We start from the raw sequence: 21,799 nt of genomic DNA, 5'->3' as shown, positions 1-21,799 counted from the left end.
GTTCTAAGTTCCACAAGGCATGTGACACCTTCAAGGCTGTGCCCATATGATATATTATTAATACTGCCCTCAAAACTGCCACTGTTTCCTGTCTTTGGTGACAGCATACATAGTTTATAGCAATCTGCCTTTTTTCCTGCCCAGTACATGATATTTGAGAAATAAGTTGTCTCACAAATCAGAAACAATCTAATTTCTTATGGACTACTCAATGACAAGCATTACATGTTTAGGAGTTTAGGACAGTTCATATCATCTACTCTGCCTTACTATCCCTAGCAGGCAGCTTGCTTATGACTACTGAAAAGGTGAACTAATAGCAGTCATCTTGCAACCTTTATGGCCCTGAGATATTAAAGTGCAATAATTCAGCAGTTATCTTAAGAAAAGATCCTTTAATTTTATAGCTCACCAGGCACATTTTGCCATTCCTTCAGTTAACAAAGGTGTATCACAGGATTCTGTACTTAAACCCATTCTTTTTACCATTTAAATTAATGAATTTAGCCATAACAAATTACTTGTGCCTGCTACGCTGATGACATAATACTTTGGGAGTCCTGTAAAAGTGCTAACATAATTTCCTCCAGACTTTCGAACAACATCAAACAGATCTGTCAATAATTAACACATTTGGGCCTGAAAGTGAATATGCCAAAAAATAAAATGGTGGTATCTGAGATGGTTGCCATGTTTGTGTTTGACACACTAGTTATTGAGAGTCTTATGTCTGATCAATAATGTGAGAATACTGGGATTTGCATTTAAAGTTTAAAACTGCAGTATCCTGGGGGTTTCACTTTTATCCAAAATACAGTCATCTTAATGTTGGGACAAATAAATATGGGGGATGTGTAGGGTGCAGTATAGTTTAATCTTCACAGTATTCTAAAGTAGAAATCATCCTCTAGTCTTCTAACATCCAGTGGTTGATCTAAAAACAGTCTTGAAATCCCATTTCACTCACTACAGTGCTCTTCTAGGGCCTTCACCATTGTAGGTCTAATTGACTTCCTCTCAAAATAAAAAAATAAGACATCTGTACTCAGCATTACCAAAGCCTGTAAGGAATTTCTCACAAGGAAAGACTAGATATACCTACACTGACACATTTATTTTAATCCATTAAACAAACGTTTACATTTCAGCAATACTAAACTGTTTTAGTATTCTGTCTAATCCTTTATGCGCTTATTATATTAGTCTCAGATCTTTTTCAGTTTGTATTACATCTATATGTTCATAATATTCTGCTTTGTTTTGTTTTATACTGAAGTTTCATTTTGTTCATTGGATTTGGATTTATCTTTGTAGCAAAGTTCACATTCATTTACAAGTAAACAAACAAACAAATAATATTATACAAATGTTAATAAATAAAATGACCAAACAGTTGGCTGAAAACTGAACTATGTGAAACTGAGGACACATTCAAAATACTTTCTGGTATGTAGTTTTGCTTTAGATATTAAGGAGTGCAATATTTCTGAAATCTGAAGAAGGTGCAGAACCTCTAGAAGGTAACTGCTGGTGTCAGTATAAGTATTTGTTTTTTCTTGGGAGGAAAAGTTATTTCTGGCTTAGAGTTTTCCATTGTAAACTACGATGTGATGAAATAAATTATATATTTCAGAAAACAGACTGCAGTATGGTTAAGGACACAGAACATCAGCTTAGGACACGATGAATAAGTTATGATGATATTAATTCACAAATACATATTGGTTAGACATAAATGCGGAGTTAAATTCAATAAAAAAAAAACTTCGGCAGAATCACAAAATTGCTAAAGATATGCAACAGAAAAAAGCACTGCTTCATTTTCATAAATGACCCCAGTCCTAAAAGATCCATACTGAGTAGAGTATAAAAGCAACTTACTTATCTTATCAAAACTTCCACATCTAAATAAGAAGTCAGGTTACTGTCAAATAGAGACAGCAATAATAAGATATTGGATACTTACGTATCGGTATTATCGCAACCAGATTGGGAAGTCGTCCTACTTCCTAATGTTATGTCAAAAGTCATTTATCCTGCACTGGCAAGGGTTGCTTAAAGTCCAACTCACTTTCTTACCACCTTGGTTCTGTAACAGGGACAGAAATTCTGGCCCCTTTCCGCCTTCCGGGTTGCGTTTTTTACTGGCATAACTGAGGCTAACAGTTGGTTAAGACATACAGTAGGTTTCAGTCTTATTGTTTTCAGAGCATCTGGCACTGGAGTGCCATGAAAGAAAGGTGGATAGCTGGAATGAATTTGCAAAAGCAACAGATGTTTTCAAGGCAGCTTCACATGAAGGCTAAAAGCAATATGGAAAAATGTGTGTGTGTGTGTGTGTGTGTGTGTGTGTGTGTGTGTGTGTGTGTGTGTGTGTGTGTGTGTGTGTGTGTGTGTGTGTGTGTGTGTGTGTGTGTGTGTGTGTGTGTGTGTGTGTGTGTGTGTGTGTGTCTGTGTGAATTTATGAGTGTATTCAATAATCTAGTTGCATCTAATTAACTAGTCTAGATGTCTAGCTGAAATAAGTTTCCCTCTGCTGGCTGTTTGAGTGTTTATGTATAACATTTAGGAACTAATAAATATTACACTCATCAACAAACTTGTATTGCATTCATTAATGACCATAAACAAGAAAAATACAGTTCTATATACTTTTCCATTATCGGGGCAACAGGTTTAATGAGCACTTGGAATATTAACACACAGTCCCAATGATCACACTGCTGCCGCTGATGTGAGTACAGCCTTCATTTCCTCTGACAAAACATTTCAAGTGGAAATTATGAAACAAAAGGAATAATGTGCAGTTTTCCACAGACTGTATCTCGTTCACATTGTAAACCTCCTGCTGTCCTCAAGCTCTCCCTATGTGGCTGCGGTGTTTCCATCCAGCAAGCACAGTTCTCATATAAGTTGTAATGCTACGACTTTTGAATTGTCACAAAGGAACATAAAAGTACACGCCTAAACATCAGACCATTTTTTACAGCTGACTGCCATTTCTACCTGTCCTTGTTTGGTGCAGTTTAACTAACAGTGTAGATTGACAAAGGGGAAGAAATTGGGTAAAGGATGCGACTGAAAAAGCTTTATGAAAAAGAATGGGCTGTTAAGTTGGGGTGTGCGTGTACTGATTTTACGTACGTGCCTCTTTTTGGACATGCTTTTTCTCTTTCTGTGGAAGACGTTTATAGATGAGCAGGACTGAGTAAAAATATTTGCTTGGTTAAGCTTTGTTTCCATTCAGGGCTAACAACCATTTGGTTAAGCTTTGTTTTGATTCAGGGGTAAACGCTGTGTGATCATTGCGTGTTGCTTCGATAACGGAAAAGTACCATTCTTTTATATACAGTTTTATTTCTATGGAATAGTGAAATATATTGCTGTTATAAATGTTAGAATATATATTTATTAGTTTACTTGAGTAACACAGTAAGAAATATGACGTAATGTTTTAGAGCTTTACATTTATACAGTATATTGCTATTACTAAGAATAAAATTTTGCTGGCTGTTGACACATATTTTGTCTGCAGTCTCTAAACTGAAGGTCTGGCATCTTGATATAAAATCCAAGACCAGTGCCAGCGCAAATCATTGACTTTCTGCAGCATAAAGAGTATATTGAATAAATCAGTAATGTGTGATGTGGGTATGTTGTCCCATAGAAAATTACTTTGCATAGATTTTGAAAACAAAACTTTTCATGTAATAGTATCTGTGCAGTTTATGTTATAGTATTTTGCTTTGATGAATTATGTATTATTTGAAGTAATTGAAGATGCAGAGGGAGAGCTCCCACCTGTGACACTAGGTCCTAGAGATGATCAGCAACTTTTTGTAGAGATATGAACAGATGAAACCCAGTTCTTCCCTTTGGGGGGGCATGCATGGCATTTATGTCATGAATAGTAATCCCTTGGTGGAGGTCAGAGAGCTACCAGCTGGCACTGAGTAGGGGGGCATAATCAGATGTCTGTAGTGGGCCAGGCATGTGATTTAATGCCAGCGCTTCTTACACTGATCCCAGTGCATGTCAGGTACCAGTGGGTAGGGGATAATGGGGTAGGCTATTATTAAATCAAGCTATTTAAGGAATGAATGTTTGTTTTATTTTAATCAACATTTGATTGCCCGAAACAGAAGGTTGAACCCCTCCCCGAATCTCCCAGTTAAATAAGTCAATTTCCAGGGTCTTGGGTCACAGTGTGATTTATGCTCTCTCTCCAACTTCTGTTACATTTTATTTCTGTTATATTTACATCATACTGGCATGAGGCCTACACTAAATGTCTGCAGGGCAGTACAGACTGAGTTTAAGTAGAATGTTGTATTTTAGGGCAATGAGGGAAAATAATGAAAATAGATATTGAAATAAAGATTATGGATTTTATTTTTGTGGTTTCAGTTCGAGAAGGACTACCTGGACTTCCAGTATCAAATTGAAGGCCTCTATCAAGCTCTGCAATCATTTGTTGATTCTTGGTTCGAACAGCCTTTAACTGTAAGTATTGTGGATGTAGTTTTGAACCATATGTATTCAGACTTGCTTTGTTTAAAAAAGTGGAAATATTAAGGGATAACCAAAAGTCTGCTTAGCAAGAAAAGCAGAACTAAAGTTTTAGACATCAGTAGTCTGTGTCTAGCTATATTTAAATCTGTATTTATTTAAAAACATACAAATTTGCATATTTCTCCCAAGAAAAAGAAAATAGAAAGTGCTACACCTGCTTTCCAGTAAACTGTTTTACAGAATGCTTGTTTAAAGGTATCATCACTAAACCGTATATGCTGTGGGGTTGTTTCTACACCCTCTTTCCTAACCCCAGGTATAGGTTCATAGGTTCATAGGTAGGTACTAGGCTATCGGCCCTGGGGCCTATACAAGCCCAGCCAAAAAGGTACCCTGGCTTTTGCCACCCAAGAAAATTATTTTCCTGTGCTACTGTCGAGCAGAGCCACAGAGGTGATCCCTGGGGTGAATTTCCTATTTCCCATCCAATCATCAAGATTTTTCTTAAAGAGTGCTAATGAGGAGCTTTGTTTGATATAGATAGGTAGTTTATTCCAGAGTATGGGAAGTCTGTGGGACAGGAATCTATCCCTCCGGCATGTTTTGTTTATTGTGGTGACAAGGTTTAGGTCCCTAGAGAGTGTAGCTCGGAGGGATTGGGATTTCTTTAAGTGGAGCATGTCCAACAGCTCTGGGTTTGACATAGCTTCTTATGTTAGGCAGAGATCACCTCTGAGTAGGCAATATGTGACGGAGTAAAGCTGGAGTTTTTTGAGACGGTCTGCATAGGGCATCTGTTTGAGGCCGGTAATCCTCTTTGTGAGGTATTTCTGCAGTCTTTCCAGTTGTTGTAGATGTCTTGTCAGGTACATACCAAAAGAGGCGTTGTACTCTATAATGGGTCTAATGAGTGATGAGTAGAGGGGAACAATGACCTCTTTTTTCTGGATGAGAAACCTTTTGTGATGAGGTGTGCCACGTAGAATGATTTCCTGACTACTGTGGCGATGTGATTATCAAAGGAGAGACTACTGTCCACCTGTGTCCCAAGGTCTCTTATCACACTTTTGGTGTTAAGTATACTACCACCTATGTTGTAGTTCATGGGTACAGAGTTTTTACCAAAGGGGATGACAATGCCCTTTTTGGCACTGAGCTTGAGGCCATGACTTTGACACCAGGCATCTGTCTCAGTGAGGCCCTTTTATAGGATGTCCACATCGTTGAGAGTTTTGATTATGGCTCCTAGTTTGCAGTCATCTGCAAACTTCATTAGCCAAAGACCTTCTGTGTTAGCCTGTACTTCAGAGAAGTAGATACCAAACAGGAGAGGACCCAGGACTGAACCCTGTGGTACTCCACTTGTCACTGGTCTGAAGTCGGATTGTATGATGTATGATTCTCTTGTTTAAGTAGCACTAACTAATCTTTGTAACCTGCGTTCCCTTTCTTTGTAACTTGAGTTCTCACTTTTTTCTGTCTACTGCTTCATAATCTAGAAAGTACTGCTACTAAACTGACAGTTCACTCCAATATCATGAGACATAATTTGAAGATCAATGCATGAACATGTCAAAGTAACCATTTTACTATAACTACAGTTTGGCTTTTAATGAAAATACTTGGTATGGAGAGCAATTTTCTGTATGAACTTACTACAGGAGCAGGCACAAATGTTTTTTTTTTTTTTTTTCCGTTTAAAATGTTTACTTTTTGTTTTATTTTCTTCTTTTAAATGAATATAACTGGGGGGCTTCACCCCCCCCCCAACTATATATATCAATTCCAGGGTCGCATGACTTTGGGGAGGGGGATAACTCCCTGTTAATTGCCATGAATACTGGTTTTCGATCAAATGTGCTGTCGACCAAAATAGTTTTGATCAAATGTGCTATGTGCGATCAAAAGTAGTAGACCCATATATATATATATATATATATATATATATATATAGAGAGAGAGAGAGAGAGAGTGAGAGAGTAATTAAAAAACAAAATAAAAACAAAGAAATACGAAACAATTTAACAGACAGCCTTTTCTCTAAGTGCAGTAACACCCTCCCGGGTGTGTGTTATTGTGTAAATAACACTATTTTAGGGGAATAGATGCCCTCTACATTTGACATTGAGCCTCAGAACTCCCCTGGACGACATTATTTACACAATAACATGCACCCTGTTGGGCATTATTGCTTGAAGAAAATCAGCCAATCCCAATGACTGCCCAGCTGATGGCTCCCCTACTGGTAGGCCTTGTTTTAGCACAGGTGACTCCTAAACCTCAAAGATGTGCATTATCACGTTATGGTACCAGTGAGATCATAAAGTATAAATAATAGCAACAAGATATGAAGTAGAATCCACTATTCCTCTTTGAGAAATGTCCAGAGGAAAACTGCATAAACTGAGTTGTAGCTTGGGATATATTTAACCAGATCACAAACTGCTTTGCAGCAAAAAAAAAAAAAAAAAAAAATCATCAATGTCTGTAAAGAAGTGGATTGGGGCAAGATGATGTCACTAATCTGGCCTATGTACTAAAAGGAGAAAAAAATGCTCCAGCTGTGACTTGGCAGTTGTGTTGGTGTCTTGCACTGATTGCAGGCTAACACATTCACCTGTGTCAGATGTTGCTGTCACTAACTCATACTGCAGCAAATACTCCCTCTTGGCTGCAGACAATGTAAGCTGTGCCTGTAGTCATTCAGGATGAAAGCAGTGACTTGCCTTTACAGCTTTTAAAAGCAGTGACCTGTTACTTTTATGAGTATCAAACTGTTTGTGCCATTGTCATCACAGAATGACAGTCATATGGATGGGGACAGTGAATTGTGAGAAGAAGAATGAGAAAAAGGCAGATTACTTTTATATCAACACCTGATCTGACAGATGTCCATGTCTCAGAATAGTCCCTTTACTCTGATGTATGGTGGTCTCAGAGTTAGTATATATAAGTCTGGTCGGTGTGTTGGGCTTGCCCTCCTGCAGAAAATAAGTTTAAAGGAAAAGAGAGATGTTCAATATTTGCTCTTCACCTGCATTTTGGTGTTTTTTTCAGTTTGTCAGCACTTGGTGCTAAAGGTTCTGACATTTCAGTAAGGTGCCTATGCCCTAGCCTTTTACTACACAAAACATGGGATTAAGAGACTATTCCATTGTTAGCTATTGGCACAGCAATGTGTCTTTTCCCTCACAAGCTATGGAACCAGAGCAAGCAATGTGTGTTGAATATTAGAGTTGATATATGTATGTATGCATGTATATATATATATATATATATATATATATATATATATATATATATATATATATATATATATATATATATATATATATATATATAGAGAGCATATAAACAAAACCTTTTATTAAAACCAAATATAAAGTTAGACTGTGTAAGCTCTTTTATGTAGTACTACTACGCTTCATCAGACATAACTGCTCCCCTTTTAAAATAATTAGCATCCAATCACATCTCTAGACCAATTAAAAATAATTGGTCTCATTAGAAGAAACCGAGTGTGTTAAAGCAACCATATTACTATTAAAAATGCTCTGCTTGCTGATGGTAAACCCATACATGAATGAATAAAGGCTAAAAAATGCGATTTACAGTACAAGATGTTTACTAAGATGACAAAAAATCTATCACATTATTAATAAATATATAAAATAACTGCTTGCAGCTTGAAATATTAAAAAAACATTAAATTATGTGCATAGAGTTATCAAATATATTGATCATATATGTTAAAACTTTGCATGTCATGCAAACTTCACAGAACTCCATTCACTAAACAAACTCATAACTTGGCATCATCATGGTTTAAAATAATCCTTTATTGCTATAGTAAACTTCTCAGGCCCTCTGCATAATAAAAGAACTCCATCTTCTGCATAATACAGTTACTCACATCTCTAAGTAATAAATAAACTCACTCCTTATAAGCAAGGCATTATCAAAAACAAACCACATATTTCTCCATTGTATACTAGTATGGAGACTTCATGAAGCTCAGTTCAATCAAAGAATCAGCATAATCATAATTTACAATAATGCTTAACTACTATGCTAAAACTCTCAATATTCGCAAAAGTGCATTTTCACTGAAATGCACTTTCACTGAAGTGGATTTGCTGACTTGCGATTCGTAAAAGTGAGCTTTCAATATAAATATATATATATATATATATATATATATATGCACACATATATAAATATAGATAAATATACAGACATATAAAGAGTATGTGGATTGTGGCTTCCTGATTGGCAGTCTTTTCTCCATGAAAATTAAGCACATACATAACATTTGTGCACTCTATAATCAAACTCTCTAAAACCATGCTGAGTTTGACCAAGGTGTAAATGCCTCTTATATCTATTCAGCAGCTGACCATAAAAAATGGAGTACCTTTAAGACGATAGGAAGACTGAGTCAGATAATCAGTCAATAAATAAACATTTTGTAGGCACTTATATGAGACAATCCATAGTAATTCACAGCTACTGTAAAACTGAGTACTGCCCATAAGGCTGCCCACCATAATTTTTAATTGATCTATAATTTTATCAGTTCTTAATGTCATAGAAAGCAGTTCTACTGTATATACAACTCTTTTTTTTGGAACCAGCACTCTCTTTTATGCTAGCTTTGCTTCATGATGCTGACCACAAACTGCACAGAGTAAGTAGTTCCAAACAGCATCTCCAAACAATTTACCAAATTAACTTATGAAATCAAGACTGCTACAGGGGAGAGGAAGAAGCTTCCATGCACCTCCATGCTTAGGGCTGTACCATCCTGTAGTATAAAGCTGAGGCCACACTGCTTTGGGGAAGGAGACTGCAAGTATCCCCCCCTTCCATATAAGTAGTATGATCTCAGAGACTATAAAAACAGAGGGGTGTATTTACATTTGTTCAAAACAATGTTACTACTGCTAGTTTTGGTACTTCACCATGTGTTTTGTTTCTTAAATGCTATTAGGTATTGTAAGCTTTGTAATTAACTCTAACTTCTTAATACTAGAAATCTGGACAATGCTAATATAATAGGGGGGACAACGACCGAAAAATAGGGACAGATTTTAAATATTGCTCTTATAAACTTAAAGTTACTAGAATAACAGGATTTGTGTTAGCATGTATTTTCTGAAGGATATAAAGTCTGCAACTCAATGTATGTCATTATGTAGTAACTTCATTCCTCAGTTATTTCCCAGAAAACCTTAAATTTTATGAAGAACAGATTAGAAATATGAGTCAAAAACCTGGACATTTTGTGAAAATCTGGACAGTTGAGAGATACAACTTTGCATGGTTCTGCTTTGATAGGAAGAAGTAAAGCAATTTGCACGTGCATGTGTAACCATTAAGAAGAGTACTGTATCTATTCCCATGACTACATTCAAGCACAAAACTGCAGCCTAGGTAATAGTCCTATTTGAAACATTTTTTTTTTGTTTAATGAATCAATAGCAGCCAGGTCTTCTCTTTCTTTTCTGCTGTTTAGACTCTAACTTTAGTGACCTGATTCTGTATAAATATCTCAGTTACAAAGATCATTCAAAAGAGTCAATTTTCTTTCCAAACCCAGTTTTATTTATTACAACAATATTGTCTGCTGATAATGTAGCTGCTTCATAATCACTTTTTGTCTAGATGTAGACAGTGATAAAATGATAGTTATGCTTCTTTTCCTCAGGATGCATTAGGTTCATACCTTTATACCTTCATAGGTTTATACTAAGCTTACTGTTGGAGACCCTTTGAGAAGCTTAGCCTCATTGCCCATTTAGCAATAAGGATACACTAGTTTCACATGGATAGATAATTCTCATCAATACCAGGCATACATTTGCATTTACCCATTCAGTCACCCACGCTGGTCTTGAAGGTAGTCATGGAGATACTTTGATGTGCACAGGACATTTATTGCAAATATAGAGAATTTGTTTCAGTAAGAAATCTACTGTTCCAGGATGTGTTTTTGAGCTTACAATCAAGGTTTAGGCTTTTGGATCAGCTGGTTGCTAGACTGTGTGTTCTATGAAGATAGAGAAGGTCAAAAAGCACAGTATCTTTCATTGGTCAATGCCCAGACCAAGTCAGTTTCTCAAGAACCTGCATGAGACAGAGTAAACAGAAATGGATTTTAATTTATTGGGGTAGCTTAAATGACTTAAAGTAAAGATATTTTTAGTCAGGAATCTTTGGGGCCTTTCATGTTGTGATGATAGGAGGTACTGCCAGCCATGCCAGGAGAAGTAGGGCAGTGGATGTATGACTTGTGCCAGCACAGCTAGCTGGAACTTTGTAAATAATTATATGCCATTTGTATATCAAACTGATTTGTATAGATGCTGGTGCTGAAAATGTATTTGTGAGCTTTGCTTGTGTTAAAATGTATCAACAGTGCACCATGCTGGAATGAAAATAAATGTACATGTATTATTGTAACTGAATTAAATGTATAGGTTTTAATAGAGGATACTGGGACAGCAGAGGTTAACCAGCTAGCTTACTTTAAGAAAAATAAGGGAAATGTAAAGCTGTTAAACCATTAAAACGGTACCACACATTGCTGTATAAGAATGGAGATGGTGGGTCTGGCAGAAGCCTTTGTTCATTAGCTCAGTAAAAACTGGGTAAGCCCAGGCACTCCCATAAACATTTAGATGTATATTGTAGCCATGTATGCTGAATTCCTGCCTCAGCTTCAAAGGAGGATACTGTGAGAACCTAGAATCAGATGACCAGATGAGGTCATTCTGCAAGCCATCTTGGATATTATATTTTACAGGGAGTAATCTCTGAGTATTGAGTATTCTGTTTTGGGAACTTGACTAGAAAGTCTGCTCACGTATTTCATCGTGCCTTGCTCTATCAAGTAAGTTAATGGGTTGGTACTAGGCTATTGGCTCTAGGGCCTATACAAGCCTAGCCATAACAATTCCCTGGCTACTTCTTCCCACACTATTTACTTCCCTGGGCCCCTGTCTAGCAGGGCAACTGATGTGATCCCCGGGGTGAATTTCCTTTCTCCCATCCAATCGTCAAGGTTACTTTTGAAGAGGGCCAAAGTGACGTTCTGCTTCACATGTATGGGCAGTCTATTCCAGAGTCTGGGGAGTCTCTGGGTCAGGAACCTATCCCTCTAGTATGTTTTGTTTATTGTAATGACAAGGTTTAGATCCCTGGAGCGTGAGGCTCTGAGGGATTGGGATTTCTTTAAGTGTAGCATGTCCAACAGCTCTGCGTTTGACATGGCCTTGTATGTTAAGCAGAGATCGCCTCTGAGTAGATGATATGCGACAGATTATAGCTGGAGTTTTTTAAGGCAGTCAGCATAGGGCATCTGCTTTAGGTCTGTGATTCTTTTAGTGAGGTATTTCTGCGACCTTTCCAGTTGTTGCAGATGTCTTGAGAGGTACATACCAAATGGGTCATTGTATTCTATAATGGGTCTAATGAGGGATGAGTACAGTGGGACAATGACCTTCTTTTTTCTGGCTGAAAAGCCCTTGGTGATGAGGTGTGCCACATAGTAGGATTTCCTGACTGTTGTGGTGATGTGGTTATCGAAGGTAAGACCACTGTCTACCTGTGTCCCTAAGTTTCTTATCACACTTTCAGTGTTTAGTGTACTGCGACCTATGTGGTAATTTACGGGTGCATGTTTTTTCCCAAAGGGGATAACTATACATTTCTTGGCAATGAGCTTGAGCCCATGGCTCTAGCACCAAGCATCTGTTTCTGTAAGGCCCTTTTGTAGAGTATCCACATCATTTGGGGATTCAATAATGGCTCCCAGCTTGCAGTCATCTGCAAACTTTGTTAGCCAGAGTCCCTTAGTGTTGGCCTGTACTTCAGAGAACTAGATGCCAAACAAGAGCGGTCCCAGGACTGAACCCTGAGGTACTCCACTTATCATTTGTCTGGAGCTGGATTTGTAGTCGGCTACTTTTACAGTGTGGGTTCTGTCAGTAAGCCAGTTGGCAACCCATCGAGTGACGTACGGATTAATGTCCAGCTTAGTAAGTCTATCTATGATTCCAGAGTGGGGGAGGGTGTCAAAGGCCTTGGCGAGGTCCAGATAGGCTGTGTGGACTGCCTTACCCTTGTCCCCAGCTCTGGAGACTGATTTAAAGAAGTCAATCAGGATCAGGAGACAAGATCGTCCCTTCACGAACACAAACTGGGTGGGGTCCAGTGTTTGAAGGTTGCCAATGTCTTTGTTTATAAGTTCCATGATAATATGTTCCATGGCCTTGCAGATCAGGCTCACCAGACTGATGGGGCAGTAGTTCCTGAGATCTAAGGTGGATCCCCCCTTGTGGAGTGGGATAACTGTTGCTGTGTGCCACTCAGTGGGCACGAAGCCTGAGGTGAGGCTATGATTAAACATGACACTTAGGTGAGGAGCTAGTTCATTTTGTAGTTCATGTAGTACACAGCCTGGGATGTCATCTGGTCCCATGGATGCTTTATTCTTAGCTTTGGAGAGTGCATTTTTTACCTGTGTGGCCATTATTACCAGAATGTGGCAGTCTTCCGGTATTGAGATGGGCCGTTTAGGGGGTGAGAGGGGGTGAAGTTGGCACTGAATTGATCTGCCAGGGTATTGGCAATATCCTTGGGATCATTATATTTAATGTCATTCTGTTGTAGCTCAGAGCAGATCTGAGCATTGCCATTTAGATTCTTGACATAGTTATAGAATGCCTTGTGGTTGTCTTTGAAATCTTTGGCAATTTTATTTTTGTAACTAGCTTTGGAGGATTTTATGAGGGATCTCAGCTTCTTACTGAGGCTGGTAAGGGAGTTTTTTGCATCATGGGTTTTCCTCTTTTCTGCAACAGTTTCTTCCTTTTGTTGTAAAGTTTGTTTATGGCAGGAGACCACTAGATTGGCTTACTTTTTTTAGAGGAGAGCATCTTGGTTCTATTTGGGATGGCATGATTCATGCATGAGTGGATGTGCTCATACAATGCCTTAGTGTAGGATTGAGCAGTCAAACTTTTGGTTCCCATCTGCATGGGTGTCATGAAGTTTGTCACTTCTGACTTGAGTAGCATGAAGTTGCCTTTGGAGAAGTTTTTTATGGAGGTTTCCTTACTGGGGTGTGGGGGTGGGATGTGGATGTTAAGGGTAATTAGCTTATGGTCAGACCTGACCAACGAGGGGGTGACCATAGGTGTGAAGCATCTATTTCCCATGTTGGTAATGACCAGGTCTAGGATATTGGAGCCCCTGGTGGGAGTATGGATTAATTGATCCAGGGCATTGGAATTTATGAATTCCAAGAACTGTTGGGCAAAGGTGTTGGTACACAAGTAGTTTTCCCAGTTAATGGCAGGGTAGTTGAAATCACCCAGTATTAGGGTGTTTGGTTGTATCTTAATATTTTCCAGTATGTTTAGAAAGGTGTAGTAAGAATCTTGGGGCATGGTGGGGGATCTGTAGCAAGCTACAATTTGGATTGTAGTCTTACCTAGTGTTAGTTGCACCTGGAGAATTTCAGATGCATTGTGTTGGGCAACTAGCCTGCTTGTGTGAATATCCTTGGTGAATATGGACACTCCTCCACCTTTAGTGTTTCAGTCCTGGTTTGGTGGACGAAAAGTGTGGTAAGAGGTGTAGCCTGGTATTGCAGGGTGCTCTCTGGAGCCTTGAACCAGGTCTCAGTAACTGCACAGATATCGATGTTCTCCATTTTTAGAAGTGCCTTTAGAGAGTTCATTTTCAGGTTTAGACTTCTAGCATTGAGTAGCATTACCTACAGAATTTGCATGCTTGTACCTGTTACGGTGGTGGTTTTGTCCTTTGAACTTTGCCTAAAAAATGCACTATAGGGGTGGCAAGAGCTTTAGCCAGTAACCTGAATCCCAGGGGTGACAGGTGCAGACCATCTCTGGCAAAGCAACGTGGTTTGTCAAGCAAGAGCCTATTAGGGAATAGTAATTCTCCTCGAGTGAGTGAGGAATATAGTGAAGCTTAGTTTAGAGATTGTTTTTCTTTATTTGTATGAGTCTGTCCATCAATGTTATTTTCAATGTTTCCTTTGATTTGAACTCTGTGGTTTACTGTAAATATATATTTAGTATTTTCTTGTTCCTTTATTATTTATTATTAAATAATATATTAAATAATATATTTGATCCTTTTTAGAAAATATTTAAGTTTGAGAGTATTTGCACATATTTATTTGGTGATAACTGGTCACTCCTGAAAGCCTTGTTGTTTAGTCAACATTACCATTTTTATTAATATTAACTTCACTCAGCATAATTGGATACCCTTTTAAGTACTTTATACTAACTGACTGGTGGCAGTGAATCTACCTTATAGTTTGGGAAAAGTTGTTAGAGTGGGTAATCTATGCCAGCCTTTCCCAGGTGTGTGTGTGTGTGTGTGTGTGTGTGTGTGTGTGTGTGTGTGTGTGTGTGTGTGTGTGTGTGTGTGTGTGTGTGAAAATTAAATTTTAGAGAGTGTGTGTCAGCTACTTGGGGCAGGGGCATGAAGCACTACTTTCACAGTGCCACTAGGGAGCCTTATTGGGGATCTGGAGACAGATAGATAGAGACACCCAGACCCTGGGATGAGTGCATACCCTGTTTGCTCTTAATGGAAATTGTGCTTAATGAAGAGAGGTCTGCATCTGAAAATACTGAGTGTATCCATTTGTATTCCAAGTGGATTTCCCTCTCCAGTGCCAGTGGTGAGGATTCAGGATCCTTGATTACTGGCCCAGCATGGGGACATCACACATGTTATATAAGGTACTTAGATAGGTACATTCCAAATAGGGAACTGTATTAGATGATGGGTCTACTGAGGAAGGTATATAGCAAGGCAAGGGCACATTCTAATGTATCTTATTAGCAGTGTGAGGTAGAACAACTACCTAACTACAACTGAGATATAATGGTCAAAAGAGAGCTCTTTGTTCAAGTAGGTACCCAGGTCTCTACCAATTGAGTTTGTTTTGAGGACGGCACCAGTAGTTTCATAAGAAGAGGGAATGAGGGAGGTTACCAAAAGGAAAATAGATTCTCACACTTACCAGAATTCAAACCTAGGTTAACAACTTGAAAGTCAACTGTGCTCACTATTATACCACCAATTCTACTATAACTTGATATCCTAATGTATTTTTGGACTTGAGCTACATAAAATTAAATCAACATCTTAAAATATATATTATATTACTCCAAGCGATTCCTAACTTACATTGCACCTCTCTGGTTAGTAGACTACACAGCCTTGTATTTAATATTAAATTTGTATGGTTTCCCAATGGAGTACTGTAGTTTTCTGGGTCAGTTATAATGGCTGTTTTTAAGATATATATAAAAAAACAAATATTACACTAAGAGTTTCATAAGCCATTTATAATTGTGTCACATGTAATATGTCTTAGTGTAACATTTATATATCAACTTAGCCAGGCTGAGACAACTGAGGCAGTGGGTTAGTGTTAAATCAGTAGTGTAAATATTATATAAATAAGGGTCAGAAATGAATATTGTGTCATTCTAAATAACATTAGTTTTCAATAGCCTGTATTTTCACAGTTCTTCATGCTCTGGGTTCTGTTTCTGAACCAAACAAATGTAGGGGACATCTATTATAGTGGGTAAAAAAAAAACAAATCTCAAAAAGTCATTCACTTTCGTTAAAATGTTGAAAACAAATTATATAAGCAGCATTAGCTGCTGACTGTAGTTGGCAGAAAGTAACTCCAAGAGTCAGTAATTGTGCACTACTTGAGATTTTACCTGTTGCAGAACTGCTATTTGCCCATACATTTGTGTCAAAATGTGTTTTCAGTTCTCTGCACTTGACATTAGATGTTTCTGCTGAGGCTGATAAATAAGAATACATACTGGATTTCCTTATCTTCTATGCCTTTATTGCTCTTAATGAGAAATGGTTGATTTGGGTAATAGGAAAACCATCTATAACAGATATTTTAAGGAAAACCAGATGCATTTTGAATATGTAGTTTGACTATGACTGCAATATTCCTATTTTCTTTATGTCTATGCAAATGAGGATCCAAACATTTTAGTGTCACTGCTTCCAGCACAGGATAAGTGAGCCAGCTTCAGCTACTAACTTCTATACCCCACCCCCCAAAAAAAAATCCTTCCCTCCAGTGCCTGTCCTACTGCTTGAACATCGGTCATCTGGGACACATTAATGGCTTTATCCTTCAGCACCACAGGGCGGGACTTTTTTTTTTTAATCGTTTAGTATATTGGTCCTTCTGCCTTGGATAATTCTAGGAGGTACATCAATTTCTTGAATTTGTCACCGTGATTTTCTTTTTCTTTTTTTTTTGCTGAAATTTACTAATGCATATGAGGCTTACAAAAGAAAAATCTCTGTTTTCTAATAATGTCACCTTCTAGCTCATTCAATTATCTGTGGAATAAGGAAAAGATGGTAAGTTTGTTAAGACTGTAATGACTGGGGCTTTTGCAGCAATACATCATTCCACATACTAAATCCTTAATACTCTCTCTTATGTCCATTATGCATTCTTTTACCATATTTTATAACCAGCATGTAAAATTTCCCATCTTATTTGTAATTATATATTAATTATTTTAAGTAACTGTTCTCTGTACTTTATATTAGTTTTGGGTTGAAGTCAGAAGGTTCCACTCCCTAAGATGAGAACCAGCATTACACAGAAGGCAGTTTTTCAATGGTTCAGTTAGTTAGCAAAGTTATCATTACTGGTACCATCTGGTTTGTTATTTGAGGATTTGACCCATTTATGCCTGTTGCAGTACAATTGTCTTCTGCTCCATCACTGTACCACACATAGCTTCCTTCTTTAATTGTTAAATTTCTTAATCTTTGTTACATACTAGAACTCACAATGCAGCTACCGGTAGCCTTTCTTTTATTTTACATTATTTATGTTTTACAGTTAACACATTTTTTCATTTATATGTTAAAACCTTTTTTCTATTTTAATGCACAATTTACTCATCTAATTACACAATGGAAGTAACTCACAGAGCCAAACAGAGCATTAGTCAAGATTTGTCAAGTAGAAGTTAAAAAAGTAGAAGCTGAAGTTATGGAATATTTCGAAGTGAAGGATTCAGTGTATAAAGTCTAACACGGGTCATATCACAGCATGATGGAACAACTAGTCCCCAAAGTAAGGAGAAACAAGAGGAGCAGGAGACATCTGAAGAAGAAATATGGACATGGGAGAGAAAAAGATTTAATATGGTGCAATATTTATGGAAAGGAAAAAGCAAAGCTAATCAATGCAAAAAAGCGCAGCACCATAGATATTTGAAGAGAAATACAGACACATGTATCCAGACATGGAAAATGTTACAGTACAAAAACATAATAAAACAAAAAGGAAAAGTAGAAAAGAGGATTAGTAATGGTGAAGTTAAAAAAATAGAAACTGATATTATGGATTACCTGCAAAGTAAAGGATTTAATGTAGAAAATTGATACTTTTCCATTAAACCCCTATCACTTATTTGCGCTGCTGTGTTTTGCCGGTATTTCCTCATTAATACAGCAATGACAAATATGATGTAAAAAGAAGTACATTCTTCTGTTTTTCATGTATGTAACACATTTAATTCATGGAAAAGAGTAAAAGCAGTGCTTGATTTTCCGCGTAACCCATATCAGTACTTCGCGCTGCTGTGTTTTGCCAGTATTTCCTCTTTGATACAGCACGACAAATATGATGTAAAAAGAAATACACAAAGAAGGAATTCTTCTGTATTTCATGGATGTAACATTTAATTAATGGAACAGGGATCAGAAACACATTTAATGAATTGAGCTGGATAAACATTGCAGTGTATTTCACATGTAATGTTTTTTAACACATTTAACAGGGATCAGAGCAGTACTTAATAAACATTACACTGTGCAAAGAAAGAAGTGTAACACTAACTAAGTAGCAGGCATGAAAGTAACGATGACATTTAACATAGCAGAGAACTTCTCACCTTTGACATGCATGCGATGCCACATGAATTCAATCAAATAAGACTGTAAATGTTGCCAAACAGTGCCACTATGACGTTTATTGTGTCACTTTGCAGTACCCCACAAGCACTCAACACTTTGGGTATGACACCCAGTATCTGGATCAATGAAATGTTAGGAATGATTCACGGTGAAATGGTGGTATCTGGCAGCTTCCAACTCCTCAGATTTATATCCTCTCCAGCAGTCAGAGAATATATCTTTTACATCATCCTGTATTGTGGACAGTAACATTTCTGCGGATCGGTCGGGAACAGCAACAAGAAAACATTCATTATTTTCCCGACACACACCTCCAAATACCCAATGTGGGGGTAGATCCTGACCTTTGTTATGTTTCCTTCTCGTGAATAAGCTTTTATCAACCTCCACAACTCTGTTGGGAATGCCGATTTTAACATTCTAGCGAGACATTCTATAGAAAGTTTTAGAGCTTCTTCCTGTGCCATGCTCTCTTCAGTTTCACCCTCTCACATGAGAACTCACTGGTCTATCACTGCACGAAATTGACTGTGTCAAGAGTTGCCACAGTTTCCTCTCTGAGGTAATTATTCCAATCAACTGTTGTGTTGTGATTACGTTGAAGCTGTACTTGGCAAAACTCAACAGATGTCAACTCAAGAAACCATAAATAAATGAATTGTATGGCAGTTACAAAAGGGATGCAGGATCCAGAAAACCATGTCTGTCTTGGGACACCTTTCTCTTTACGGCATGAATGAAGGCTGCATAGCCATTTGGGGTTAGAGTTACATTTTAATTTCATGAGGTGTTTATTGGAACACAATCTTTCTTTATGAAGAATACCTCTTTCTTGAAGAAATCGAATAGCCGCATCTTCATCTCTTGGAAAATCCCACAGCATAACATCCATGGCAGTCCTAACATTCACAGCTGTGATTATATGACAGAAAACAACAGCTTTGATTACTCTTTCACATGCTTAATGGTTGTAAACACAATCATTAACAGGAACCCAAACAAACAGCGGGAACTTGTATGTGTGAAATATGCCTAAAGAAAACCAAGTGGCAAGTGGTATGGGTGAAATATGCCTAAAGAAAACCTTAACAGTGGACTTCAGCTATTTCTGGAATGATAGTACAGTTCTTTATCTATAAGGTAAGGAAGGTAACTTGTTCTGGGTGAAATATGTGTAAAGAAAATCTCCAGCAACTGGTAGGGGTTTAACAGTGGACTTCAGCTAATTCTACAATGACAATACGGTACTTTACATGTAAGATAAGAATGGAAACTTGCTTGTTAGTTGTACAGATTTACTTCTTACACAGAAACTTGTGTCCACTACTGATATACCAGCAAAATGCAGCAGCACAAAGTGGTAGGGGTTTAATGGAAGGATACCAGGAACTTTAACTCAGATAACAACACAACAAGCTAGAGCAATGGAAACCCAAATTAAGGAGAAACCAGTGGATCCTCCCATAGTAATCCAGTACAAAGGTTCAGTTTGAGCTATACAGCACAGGAAAGAACAGGAAACTGTGGCAACTCTTGACACAGTCAATTTCGTGCAGTGATAGGCCAGTGAGTTCTCATTTGAAAGAGCAATGGATGACACAGGGTGAAACTGAAAAGAGCATGGCACAGGAAGAAGCTCTAGAACTTTCTATAGAATGTCCGCAAGAAATGGCAAGCAAAGAATGTGCCCTCACTTTAGAAGCAAATGATCTAAGAAAGAGTTACTTCATTTAATAGAGATGGACAGACATATCAAGATCAATGAGAGAAATAGACTGCAGAAGGTCAATAAAACCCAAAAAGTAGAAGTTTGATAAAACAAATGAACACCATAATTAGGACTGTCCATAGAGATCCATATGATATAACAGAAGTAAATACGATACATTACAGTGTAGCCAAATTAATAACAGATAAAGTCCTGCCACAAGAACACAGGGTAGTAAGGGAAAGGACGCAGAGAAATCAAATGCCATCATGGAAGTATTGAACAGAGAAAACTATAAAGCAATTAAGACAGGAATTGTCACTGTTAGAAGAGTATAGAAGAAGGAAAAGATCAACAAAAATATTCGGAAAGATAGACGTATAAAAGCAATGTGCAGTATTATAATGGATCAGGATTTATCATGCACTGTCACAAATAATAAACTAAAAATATCAGGACAGGCAGATACACAGGTAAATATAAAGGAAAGGTACAAAATAAGAAATTTATCAATGACCCAAAAAGATTTATAGAGAATTGGAAAACAAGGTAAAAGGACCACCAAAAAAGAAGAAATAGGTACATTTTGGAGAAGCATTTATGAAGATCCTGTGGAACATAACAAAGATGCTAAATGGATAGAAGACGTAAAAAAAAGAGTAAGAAGTTGAAATGTACAGGATATGAAATGGGATGAAGTAACAGCCAGAGAGATTGAAACAAAGTTAAGAAAAGCTTCTAACTGGAAAGCATCAGGCCCAGATGCAGTACCTAACTTCTGGCTAAAAGTATTAATATCTGCATGAAGATTTAACCTTGAGTAAGAACTATTTATATGCATAACCTGAACAGACACCAGCCTGGCTACCAACATGAAAAACAATGCTCCTACTTAAGAGTGAACCTGCAAGCTACCCTAAAAATTATAGACCAATAACTTGTCTTCCAATGACATATAAACTATTCTAAGAACTAAGCCAACACAAGAATGGAGAAAGGATATTCTGCTGATAGGGACATTTAAACGACGAATAAACAATACACTGGAATTGATGCCAACAGAGTTTATAGTCATTTAGAACAAAATTCAATTATGGCAATAGAACAAAAGGGTAATAAAAGAAAGTCATATGGAACAAGGATCATTTGTTGTTAAATAAAGTCACAGTGGAGAACTCTAAAAAGTGGAAGACTCTAAGTATGGTGTGGATATACTGCAAAAAAACAATTTAACAATATACCATATTCATCGATAAAAGTGTGCTTGAGAATGTATGAGATACACCCTACACTGATAAACTACATCATAGTGACCATGAAACACTGGCAAACCACTTTGCAGTTATGCCATGATAAAGGACAAATTATTATTCGGATGACTATGAAAACTGTGACATTGAAAAGCACAAACGGTGATGTTATTGATGCATATGCACGACTCATGAATATTAAATAGGTCCAATGGTTGATGCAGCAACATCAACAACGTTTTCTCGATATTAATGTCGACAGTTGCTGTTGCCAAACAGGCTTCGTGCCCCTGCCTTGTTT

The 21,799-nt window shown here is 37.5% G+C and overlaps 1 protein-coding gene across 1 annotated transcript in view; it reads left to right on the top strand.

Annotated features, from left to right (window-relative positions):
* The window catches only part of LOC122796791 (dynein axonemal heavy chain 5-like), a 2,204,633-nt gene that overhangs the window by 447,798 nt on the left and 1,735,036 nt on the right, over positions 1 to 21,799 (top strand). The window contains exon 14 of the mRNA XM_044065521.1: positions 4,408 to 4,503. Within this exon, the coding sequence (XP_043921456.1) occupies positions 4,408 to 4,503 (96 nt within the window). The remainder of the gene's footprint in view (positions 1 to 4,407; positions 4,504 to 21,799) is intronic.

This window comes from Protopterus annectens, chromosome 3.part0, assembly GCF_019279795.1.
Source record: "Protopterus annectens isolate FY-2018-M chromosome 3.part0, PAN1.0, whole genome shotgun sequence".
Lineage (NCBI taxonomy): Eukaryota > Metazoa > Chordata > Ceratodontiformes > Protopteridae > Protopterus > Protopterus annectens.
This window is presented reverse-complemented; position numbering and strand designations above follow the sequence as displayed.